The 11515-nt window shown below is 49.2% G+C and overlaps 1 protein-coding gene across 1 annotated transcript; it reads left to right on the forward strand.

Annotated features, from left to right (window-relative positions):
- Window positions 1-3041: 3041 nt before the first annotated feature.
- On the forward strand, window positions 3042-11242 carry LOC102830920 (cytochrome b-c1 complex subunit 1, mitochondrial-like). The gene is made up of 13 exons (XM_006873631.1): window positions 3042-3114; window positions 3393-3533; window positions 4911-4997; window positions 6000-6129; window positions 6331-6529; window positions 7106-7185; window positions 8967-9082; window positions 9293-9436; window positions 9557-9717; window positions 9831-9916; window positions 10186-10274; window positions 10610-10685; window positions 11090-11242. Exons 1-13 carry the CDS (start codon window positions 3046-3048, stop codon window positions 11152-11154), a joined length of 1443 nt encoding a protein of 480 aa, XP_006873693.1. The 5' UTR covers window positions 3042-3045; the 3' UTR covers window positions 11155-11242.
- Window positions 11243-11515: the final 273 nt, after the last annotated feature.

Raw genomic sequence — 11515 nt, forward strand, 5'->3', positions numbered from 1 at the left:
CTCGTTGGAGGCCAAGATTGCCAAACTTCGTCTCTCATACTTTGGACATATTGTCAGGAGGTACCAGTCACTGGAGAAGGATATCATGTTTGGTAAGGTGGAGGGTCAGAAAAAAAAGGGGAAGACCCCCAATGAGATGGATAGGCCAAGTGGCAATATTGATGGACTCAAGCATGGCAACAGTAGTGAGGTTGGCCCAGGATCAGGCAGTGTTTCGTTCTGCTGTGCACAAGGTCACTATGAGTCGGTACTGACTCACCTAACAACAACAGTGGTGTGGCTGGTGTGATGCTGTGGGTTAATATGCTGGACTGCAATGTCAGTTTGAACCTCAAGGTTGATGGTTCATGCTCACCAGCCACTCCTTGGAAACCCTATACAGGGTTGCTATGGGTTGGAACTGGGTTGATGGCACATAACAACAATAACAGTGGTGTAGTGCTGTAGGATCAGCACTGGACTTTGAACCACAAGGTCAGCAGCTCAAACCCACCAGCTGCTCTTTGGAAACCCTATACAGGGTCACTATGAGTTGGAATCAACTCTACAGCACTTAACAATAACAATCTTTACAGACAGATCCCAGGTCTTTCTTCCCTGGAATCACTGGATGGGTTTGAATTGTCAACCTGTATGTTTGTACTCACTCTCTCCTTGTAAGATAGTTTATGATAAGAAAAACTGGGGGGGAGGGGTCTTGGGGGGGAGAAGGCTGTGTATGGAAAACTCTACTATATGCTCAATTTTCCATTAAGTTAAAAATCTTCTAAAAAATAAACCTAGAAAGGGGGAAAAAGAGTGGAAAGATAGACAGGTTAGCTGGGTCTCTCTACTCCATTTTATTTTCATGCCGAAATTATAATATGATTTTGTTGTTGTTAAGTGCCATCCACTCATAGTGACCCTGTATAGAGTTTCTGAGGAGCGCAATGTTATCCATAGCTTGTCATGATCCATACAGTCAAAAGTCTTTACATAGTCAATAAAGCACAGGTAAATATCTTTCTGGTATTCTCTGCTTTCAGCCAAGATCATCTTATGTCAGCGATGATAACCTTCATTCCAAGTCATCCCAAAAACAGAAATCACATGTACCTGTAAAAGGAAGTAAAATTCAGAGGATTTACTTATAGATTCAAAAGTAATACATATTTTCACCAAAATTTAAAACTCTACATTAAAATAATACAGAAATGTAAAAATGATAGTCTTCTTTCTCGTCTCCTCAATCCATTTCCAGGTTGTCACTAAACTGGTTTAGAATGTGCTTCTCCAGATGTTTCCCTAAGTATTCTATTAGCATTGGAAAGGCAGTTGATTTTCCTACTTCCAAATAGTCTCCAAGTTGCTCCTTTTTCCCCTAAGCAATATACTAGTAAACTTCCATGCCAACTGTTTAAATCTACTTTTTGAAAAAAAAAAACACAAAAAAACACTTTTTATTGTGAATGAATGTTTACAGAGCACATCATCAGTTTTACATTCAACAAATCATATTTTAAAAAAACATTTCATTTCAATGAGTGCAATTCCCTCAAAATAACATTGTTTATTCCTCCCTGTGATTCTTACTTCCATTTTTCCTTCTTTTCTAGTCCTTCTGAATTTTGTCTTTAGGAAAATGCTGCTCTTCTAGTCTTTAAGGGTTGACTAGTCTATGGTGTACATACCTCAGTAGTGTTGTTGTCCCACCCTATATAGCTAGCTACTGCTGGTCTGAAATTTTGAGTTACAAGGGTGAGTTCAGTTCCAGACCTGAAGGTCGACCAAGGCCATAGTCTTAGGGTTTTTCCAGTCTTTTTATGACCAATAAGCCTGGTCTTTAAAAAATATTACTTTTATTTTTAAATTTTGGGCTATATTTTCATTTATTATTATTATTTTATTTATTTATTTATTTATTGGGGGGGGGGGCTATGTTTTCTTGCACTGTATCCAGGACCTTAAAATGTGATACATTCAGAGCAGTTGTTAGTGGTAGCCGGGCATCATGCAGTTCTGGTCTCAGGGTTGTGGAGACCTATGCTCACATGGTCCATTGGACTGATTGTTTTCAGTTTCATCAATTTACCGCTCTTCTTTCTTTTCGTACAGAGACCAATTGTTGCACCCAGTCGTTACTCACCAAAGTAGGATGTAGAACATTGTGATTGTGGACTATGCCATGTCAGTTGACCAAGACTACACTAAGCCTTTCCTCCTAACTCTTGGGACTAGGGACAGTTCTTTTCAGATGAACAGGTTTCTCCAGAGTTTTGGTCTATGAGGAATGATCCACTGTCCTTGTTCCCTTGCCTTCAGCATAAAATTGTCTGAGTCACCTAGGTTCATGTGTTATGTTTATACTCTCCGACAGACTGTCCCTTTGTCAGCCAGGTAGCATAATTGCTTCTATTTTACTGGCTGGCAAATTGAAAACCAGAGACTTTGGGAAAATCAGAGTCATAAAACCTAGACCTGTAAAGAGTTCCATCTCTGCCCTTGGGCTTTGTTCCACAGAAAGGTCAGACCCTTGAAGTTGTTCACAGACAGTAGTTAGGTATCTGAGATCCTTCTTCAGGCGCAGAAAAACAGATTGTAAGTGAGTAGGCCAATGATTTATCCTTTTTTTTTTTTTTTTGTCATTTAACTCATCCACTTCTCCCTTTTAAAGAGAAAATCATGACTTTCAGCGGCTGTCTACCAGCCCCAGGGTTCCCGGCGGTGCATTAGACTCAGGACCCCGACCAGAGGGCACTGTGGCTAAGAGCCCGACCCCACTCCATTCACTCTGGCCACGCAAGGGATCTAAAGCACCGAAGTACGTGAGAAACATCGCGCACTCCGACTCCCACGGATGAAAGGAGATGATGGACCAGCGGTGGTCGACAGACAGTTGGGTGGACTGACTCACGCCGGGACAGCAGAACAAACGGACTGGTGTATGTTCACAACCTCCGCCAGGGGCCAGCGGAGCGCCGAATCTGCAGAACTGCGCTTGCGCCTATAGAATTGTTCCTGCTCTTCGCATGCGCGGCTCGGGTCGGCTCTGACGTGAGCAAGAAGATGGCGGCGTCCGCGGTCTGCCGGGCTGCTAGCGCTGGGGCACGGGTGTTGTTACACCCTGGGGGTTCGGTGAGGCTGCAGCGGGAGAGAGAGGGTGCAGGACATGGGGTTGCGGGGAGCTGGACTTCAAGACACGGACGGGGAGCGGGTGGTTATTGGCGGCGGATCGAGGTGGAGAGGTCGCGGTGTCAGGGCCGCGGGAAGGTCACGGCCGAGGGCGTGGACAGAGATCTCACGCAGGGCCTGGGTATCGGGACGAGGGTCTTGCTGCGGGAGAAGCCTGTGTGGGGATCCATCTGGGGAGCGTCCTCTCAAGTCCCTCGGTCGCGACCACCTTCTCTTCGCAGCCAGCCCTACTGAGGGCCCCTGCCCTGCGAGGAACAGCCACCTTCGCTCAGGCCCTCCAGAACGTGCCTGAGACGCAGGTCAGCCTGCTGGACAACGGGCTGCGTGTGGCCTCGGAGCAGTCCACCCAACCTACCTGCACGGTGAGTCGCGGGGGAGGAGATCTGGGAGGGGTCCTCCCGTTTGGTTTGGATTCAGACTCTGGCTTTCTCGGACCTCAGCTACACCCTGACCCTTTGGGGCAATTTTACGGAGAACCACTGTTCATTTAGCATATGATGCCTGTCAAATAGAAAACCAAGTTATTTTCCAGCTTCTTAACAATCACTGTGTTAAATTAAGTGATTTTTCAGGGGTCTAGGTCTTTCAACTTCACAGCCCAAGGTCGTAACCTCCACGCTAGAAGAAATGGCATTTGTAGATCCTAGTGAAATAGGTGATTTTTCAAAAGGTACAAATTCTGAAATTTGACTCAAGGATAGAAGTCTTGAGTAGGTATATAGATTAGTCTTGGCTCTAAGAAGCTCCAGTGTCAAGTGCTTTTACTGGCAAATTCTTTCAGTTTTCTAGTAACCAATAATGTGCTGCAATGTAAGTTACTGAACAACCAGAAAAGATGAGAAGCAACTTCCTTGTTCTATGGTACCATCATAAACCAGTCCAAAGCCTGTTCAGAACACTCAATAGTGACTGCTACATTTCATGGACCGGAAGATGCTCTAGATTCATTGGAGCACCAATGTGCTCCAATGCCAGAGAAAACAATGCTGCTAATTACAGTTCAGGGATAAGATAGATTGTTAAATGTATCTTGCTTTCCAAGACGTTAGATGTAAATGTTCAGCTATGAATTTGACATGAGATTTGTATATCAACATTTCTTAAGAAAGTAGATGCTAAAAACTTAAATGAATTGACGAAAAATTTATTAAAAGACTAAACTGTCGTGACCATGTGAGTCACAAGATTCACATTGGGTACCAAGTAGACATTTGGCAGTGTTTGGTGTTCAGATTTGACTGGTTAAAAACTTTTTAAAAAGATGTGAATGGTATGTGATAAAATGTACAGCATAGCATCTAAATTCGTAGTCTCTTAGTAATGGAAAGCTAAAAACTAAAAAAAAGACAGGAAATAATTTTTTGAAAGGAGAAAAATAAATTGTCATTTACAAATGATGTGTTGCATGTCTAGAAAAGCCCAAAGAATTGAAAGTGAGCATGAATCTCAGAATTTCATCTATGAACCAGGAGGGTATGCAGAGTTAGAAATATCCTGGGTGTCTTCAATAATCCTTCAGAAAGTAGGGCATGAAGGAGAAGTGATGCATTGTGACTAGTCAGTTAGTTAGTGGCCTATGTCCAGGGCACTGTGGGCAGGTGGCTCTGACCTCAGAGGTCCTGCTTGAGCAGCCTACCCACCCTCTGAGGACTGAGCCCCTGCTTGGGGTTTGTGCCAATTGTAAGTGGGGACTGGGATGGCTTGTTAATTACCTCCTTTATTGGTGACTTCCTATCTAGGTGGGAGTGTGGATTGACGCTGGCAGCCGCTATGAGACTGAGAAGAACAATGGGGCAGGCTACTTTGTGGAGCATCTGGCTTTCAAGGTGAGACTCTGGAAGCCCCGTGTCTTCCTTGGGCATGGGATATCCTGTTGTTTTCTCCTGAGGATTCAGACCAGAAAAGTCAGCCTATTCAATTATGGGTCTCAGCTGGGGAGGGAGAAACTCTTACTGAACTTTCTGGAAGGACTCACAATGTGCTTAACCTTTTCTGAGTGAGAACCTTTTTGGTGAACCCCAGCACCTGGTCCCTGGAACCAAAAAAGACTTAAAAAGCCACAGGAACCTCACACTCCACAGGAGAGACCAGCCCTGTGTGTGGCATGCTAACTTGTGAAATGTCCTGCTTCCTGGGTACATCTCTTGGTCATAGAAGTAAGCACTGAGCTTTCTTGAAGGTGGTGACTGTCACCACTATAGTCCCTCAACCAGCCCATTCTGGCACAATGTACAGACAAAATATTTTAAACAAATGGAAAGGATGGAGAAAAGAGGTATCGGGGGATGGTTCCTCCCACTCACACAAATGAGAGTATGGGGCTGGAGGATTTGACCCAGCCAGTTATAGGATTGCAGGTATGAGTAGAGATCTTAACTTGCACATATGTGTCATGAAACAAAGCCACCTTGCCACACATTCAGACATGGGAATGTGATTGAGTCCTGTAGAGGCAACCACTAACACATGCAGAGTCACATAAATTGCCTCAACATGAGCTTACCTAGCTATGACTTCAGTAAGAGGAGGGACACCTAGCATAGCCAGACTCATGGAAACATTGAACTTCTGGCAACACTTGCTCTGGCCATGGCTTTTGTCTTAGTCCCTGGCTATATCTGTTCTATTGGCCCATGATGCTTCAGCTTCAGGCAGCTCAAGGCCTGCTTAACGCTTGGTGAGCACAGATTCTGGGCCTTATACCCCCAGAGTCTTTGTGGCAGAGGATGATAACCTGTAGATCAGTGATCCTTCCGGGACCTTATCCTGTAAGGAGAGGGTGGGCTCCTATATGGCTCCTGATTGGTTCTGTTAATGTTTGGTCCCAGGGAACAAAGAATCGGCCTGGGAGTGCTCTGGAGAAAGAGGTAGAGAGCATGGGGGCCCATCTTAATGCCTACAGCACTCGGGAGCACACAGCTTATTACATTAAGGCGCTATCCAAGGACCTGCCGAAAGGTAACAGCCTAGAGGATGGGGTGAGGGCAGGATGGGGAAGGGCTCCTTGGAACCCCTGGCTTGGCTGTAGCACCAGCTTACCTGTAAGGTACAGCCTGGCAGCAGTAGGAAATGCCAGACTGGGAGCGTTGTGCAGTCTCTGGTCTCCAGGGCCTTCTCCTTGCTCACCTGACACCTCAGATGTGTCCCTCTTGTGTCTAGCTGTGGAGCTCCTGGCTGACATTGTGCAGAACTGCAGCCTGGAAGATTCACAGATTGAGAAGGAGCGAGACGTGATCCTTCGGGAGCTGCAGGAGAATGATGCTTCCCTACGGGATGTGGTCTTTGACTACTTGCACGCCACGGCATTCCAGGGCACTCCCCTGGCTCAGGCTGTCGAGGGGCCCAGTGAGAATGTCAGGTGAGGGTTAGCTAGGCCCCTGGTGAATGTGTCCCCCCATTTAGGCCTGAGTCAGATCCCTTCCAGGCCATGTCTACCTGAGTTTGTGTATAGTTGACTGAGTGTTTGCACTATCTGTTTATTTTCCTAATTCATATGATTGGAGACTTTTTCTATATTGCTGTCTGGTCCTTGTGAGTCTTTTTAAATGGCTGTATGGTGTGCGTGCAAATTTCAGGTCATGTTGTAGGATATGTTTCCACACATGTTCTGATAGTCTGAGGAAGTGAATGTCTGACTATCCCACCTATGTGGCTTGTTTTCTCCTGGCAGGAGGTGGGCTATGAGGGTAACAGCATCAACTCACACCCTCTTGAGAGAGGCCTCTGAGCCCCCTGGGGTCAGGTGGCAAGGCTGGGTGAGGGCTGCCTTCAGCACCCTTGAAGGGAGGGTACCAGAGATGGGAGAGGAGTGTACCAGAGTATGGCCTGCTCTGTAGAGAAGCCACGCCTCTCCTCATCTGCTCTTCAGCCCGTTTTGTACAACCCAATTGCTTGGTGTAGGAGAGGTGTCAACCCTTTGGTATATGTCTTGTAGGAAGCTGTCGCGTGCAGACCTGACAGAGTACCTCAGCAGGCATTACAAGGCCCCTCGAATGGTGCTGGCAGCGGCTGGAGGTAAAGCCTGTGGTAATAGGCATGTGGGCATAGGCCTTGGATATCAGGACCCAGGGTTCCTGGTTTTAACCCCCTTCTACTCTTGAGGACCCTATTCCCACCCTGCCAACAAGGGGAGTATTTTTCTCCCATATTCTCTGAGGCAAGATAGGGTTCCACTCTGCCACCACTGGGACCAGCCTCTTTCATACTGGCCTCACTTAGGCTGCTGGTTCCCTGGTCCCACCTGGTCCTGTTGTGTGGGCCTGGGTTTGTTCCTCAAGGCCTCACCAGTGGGCAAACCAGACATCATGTCTGTGATAACATGATGCATACTTGATAAGTTGGGAAGTGCCTCCATTTAGAGCTGGAGGTTGAGTTGAAGGATGCTTGAACAGAGGCTACAGGGTGGTGTGAGTTAGTTAGCTGGGGCATGAGGGACCTGAACAGAGGGGAGGGGGAGTGCCATGGGCCAATACTTTTTATTTTTTTTAGTTTTAATTGTGAATTGAGTGATAGTTTACATGGGAGAACATCAGTTTTACACTCATCATTTCATGGCAGTGATTACAATCCCCTCCGTGCCTCATCATTCAACAGTATTTACTTCTGTTCCCTTTTTTGTGTTTGTATGTTGGGGTTGGGGTGAGCTAGATATACACAGAAACGCTCAGGAATATATAATAATTTAAACAACCAGAGGGCACAGTCTGCAAGCCTGCCTCCTGGCTGCCAGCACTCAGTCCCTCTCTTTCCATGAGTCTATAGTCCTCAGCTGCTCCTTCTCTGCATGTCCTCATCTCTGCCTCCATCTCTGGTGTCGCTGCTTCTCTGGATAGGGTTCCACATGTTGCTTGTGCTCTTTTCCCTGGATGGCCCTATTCTCTTCTGTTCCTGGAGGTCTGATACATGTTTGAAGGTTTGCTCTGCTGCTGTTTGGGGACAGAGCAGAGGCAGGCAGATCAGGGAAGGGCTGTGACAGATAGGTGGAGGAGAGCAGGAACAAGAAGGAGAAGTGAATGCGCTCAGGATAGTTGTACAGATGGAAACTTGACAGGGTTCTGGACCTGGTGGGGGCGCCAAGTCAAAAACAACTCAGTTTCTAGTCTTGGCCACTGGCTGAGTGAAAAGACTGATAAGAACATGACTGGGGACCTTAGCTAGGAAACCTGGGGACCAAGAACAGTTGGAGGTACTGGATGTCAGACTGTTGAGTTGGAAGAGGGTCTGAGTTCAGGGAGGTGAGACTAGAAGGCTGAGGCATTTGTTGCTCTGGGCCCAACTGCCTGCTGCTGCAGTGCTCACCACTCAGGTGTTGGGGCAACAGAGGCTGCTTCTCGTGGAGGTGAGGAGGTGATGTCTTATAAGGGGTCCTGAGGGCATGGGTTTGTAATGTGACTTGTCAGTGTCCTCAGCTCTCAGGAGACCCCCAGAGCTAATCAGAGCCCTGTAGTAGCACCACTTTGTGCCCTTGTACTCACTAACCCCCATGGGGGCAGCAGCCAGGATCTACTTGGGAAGGGCAGGGCAGGTGTTCTTGTGCCCTGGGAGTGCCGGTGTCTCCCTGGATGGAAATAAGGTACCTAGTCTTGGTTGAGAATCAACACCGTCAAATGGGAAGCTCTCCCTGAGGTGCCGGCCTTTCCCACAAAGCGAGGCCTGTTGGTAGAGGATTGTTTATTCTCACCCTGTCCTGATGTCTGGTCTTCCTTCTGGTGTCTCCCACTGAGACAGGACACAGGGTCCTCTCCGCCTGTTCCTTGGACTCTGGATGTCCAGTAACATTGCTATCTGTCTCATAGGGGTGGAACACCGCCAGCTGCTCGACCTTGCCCAGAAGCACTTCAGCAGCATCTCTGGGGCCTATGCAGAGGACACTGTGCCCTCTGTGGAGCCATGCCGCTTCACTGGCAGTGAGGTGAGCTGTCTGGTGGGCAGGGGTAATGTCCTCAGCTAGGAGTCTCCAGGAGGACTCTGTGTGCATGCTTCTCCACAGGGGTAGGAAAGTGCTCCTGTGGCCACTGCCTCAAAAACATTCAGATATGCTCGCCTCTTCACCGTCACTAGTGCCCTCGCTGGTCACCTGGGCAGTGTGACTGGCCCCTGATTTCACTATGCACTGTTTCAGATCCGCCATCGTGACGATACCCTGCCCCTGGCCCATGTGGCCATTGCAGTGGAAGGGCCTGGCTGGGCCAACCCAGACAATGTAGCCCTCCAGGTGGCCAATGCCATTATCGGCCACTATGACTGTACCTATGGTGGTGGCAAGGTGAGTGTTGGGGTGAGCATGAGACCTTGCCTTTAGAGAGGAGAAAATGCTGGGGCTCTGGGGCTCAGGGTGTGGGCCACAGATAGGAGAGCGGCTGCTGACCACCTTTGCCCCTGGCAGCACCTGTCTAGCCCACTGGCTTCAGTTGCTGTGACCAACAAGCTGTGCCAAAGTTTCCAGACATTCAACATCTGCTATGCAGAAACCGGCCTGCTAGGTGCCCACTTTGTCTGTGACCATATGAGCATCGATGACATGATGTTCTTCCTGCAGGGCCAGTGGTGAGTGGCAGCGCAGGAATGGGTGGGATGGGGTCCCATGAGCAGAGTCGTGGGAGACTAAGAACCACACAGTCTCTCAGAATGCGCCCCCACACCTCCATCTCTGGCTTTAGGATGCGCCTATGTACCAGCGCCACAGAGAGTGAGGTGGTACGAGGCAAGAACATCCTCCGAAATGCCTTGGTGTCCCATCTGGATGGTGAGCTCTGCTCTCCTGTGGGGAAGGCGGGGAGGTATGTGTTGGCAGTGACAGCCTCAGTACGGCCACCATCCCTGCCACCCCCACCCCCTCACCCCTTGGAAGAGCTTGACATTGACAAGCAACAGCTGCTTGTTTCAAACACAGGTGGTTGTAGAAGAGAGTCAGAGCAGGATCCAGGACTCAGCCTGAGGCTGGTGGTTTTGTGCACATGTGGTCCAAGACTGGACTGGACAGGTCAGGCCCTAAGCCTCCTCCTGCCCCCGCAGGCACTACCCCTGTATGTGAGGACATCGGACGCAGCCTGCTGACCTATGGCCGCCGCATTCCCCTGGCCGAGTGGGAGAGTCGGATTTCGGTAACAGCCCCTTTAGGAGAGGTTCCAGAGGATTGGCCTGGCAGTCCATTGGGGTTGGAGAGTTGGATGCTGACAAAATAGAGCATGCTCTTGTAGGCATCCCTGGTGTCCTTGGCAACCATCACCTAGAGGCGGGGCATATTTCGAGGTGCTGATGACGGGCTGGGTGGGACCATGGATGCCCACTGAAGGGAGAGCAGTGCTTTGTTTCCCTTTTTGGGTTTGGGGACAGCTCCCTGGTCTGGGTGGTAGATCTTGGTCAGCTAAGTAGTGTTGGTTAGCTGAGGTGGTCCCTAGGTGCCAGGAGTCAGCTGGCCCTCTGTTTTACCCTGTAGGAGGTGGATGCAAGCGTAGTGCGCGAGGTCTGCTCTAAGTACTTCTATGACCAGTGCCCGGCAGTGGCTGGATTGGGTGAGTGGCCTGGAGTGGCTCTTTGTCCTTCTGGGGCCAGTATTTAGGCCTCTCCTGCCTCTGCTCCCCTACCCCCACTGAGTTGAGACCTCCCCAATAGCCTGGCTGCCAGGGACTTCTTGCTCAGTAAACCTGTCCCAGCAGCTCCCTCACTCCCTGCCAAGGTGCCTCCATCCATACCCCACAGCTGCCAGGTAACGGGCACCTTTGTGTGTGGGGTGGGGCACTGAGGGCCAGAACGTGAAGGGACAAGCTCAGCACCCCTGGAGGAATGTTCTCTTCCTTCTTTCCATTCAAAGCCTGTCCTGTGCTGCTCTGGGCATCTCCAAGTTGGTTTGGCACAGGGCCAAGTGTCTGTGTACAGGCCATGTACCCCACCCTGACGCCCCACCCTATCCCCACAGGCCCCATCGAGCAGCTTCCAGACTACAACCGGATCCGTAGTGGCATGTTCTGGCTGCGCTTCTAGGCAGGAAGCCTGTGCAAGAAAAAGGGTGGGTCTGGGGCTCATGGTGCCCCCAACACACACATACTACCCTGACTCCTCAAACCCTTGCAAAAAGAGGGTATATCCCACATTACCACCAATAAAGTCTGGTGTTAAAAACTGTGTTGTTCTTTTATTGGCATTAGCATTGGCATTGAATCTATTTGGAAAGCAGGGACTCCCTCCCCCCACCCCCTAATTCTTATCCCTTGAATCCTTTTGCTTTTCCACAGGCTGATGTGTCCTCAGCCAGGGGCAAGCGTGGGGGCTGCAGCACCGAGGCCGGAATCCTTTGATGTCTGTAGGGAGCTAAGCCCAGATGTTCCCACTCAGCCACTTGGGG

The sequence above is a fragment of the Chrysochloris asiatica genome, unplaced genomic scaffold (assembly GCF_000296735.1).
Source record: "Chrysochloris asiatica unplaced genomic scaffold, ChrAsi1.0 scaffold00246, whole genome shotgun sequence".
Lineage (NCBI taxonomy): Eukaryota > Metazoa > Chordata > Mammalia > Afrosoricida > Chrysochloridae > Chrysochloris > Chrysochloris asiatica.

Coding starts and splice junctions, on each gene's coding strand:
- LOC102830920 (XM_006873631.1), top strand. CDS start 3,046: ATGGCGGCGTCCGCGGTCTGCCGGGCTGCTAGCGCTGGGGCACGGGTG. Junction 4,998..5,999: donor TGGAGCATCTGGCTTTCAAG/GTGAGACTCTGG, acceptor GTTTGGTCCCAG/GGAACAAAGAATCGGCCTGG. Junction 10,275..10,609: donor AGTGGGAGAGTCGGATTTCG/GTAACAGCCCCT, acceptor TTTACCCTGTAG/GAGGTGGATGCAAGCGTAGT.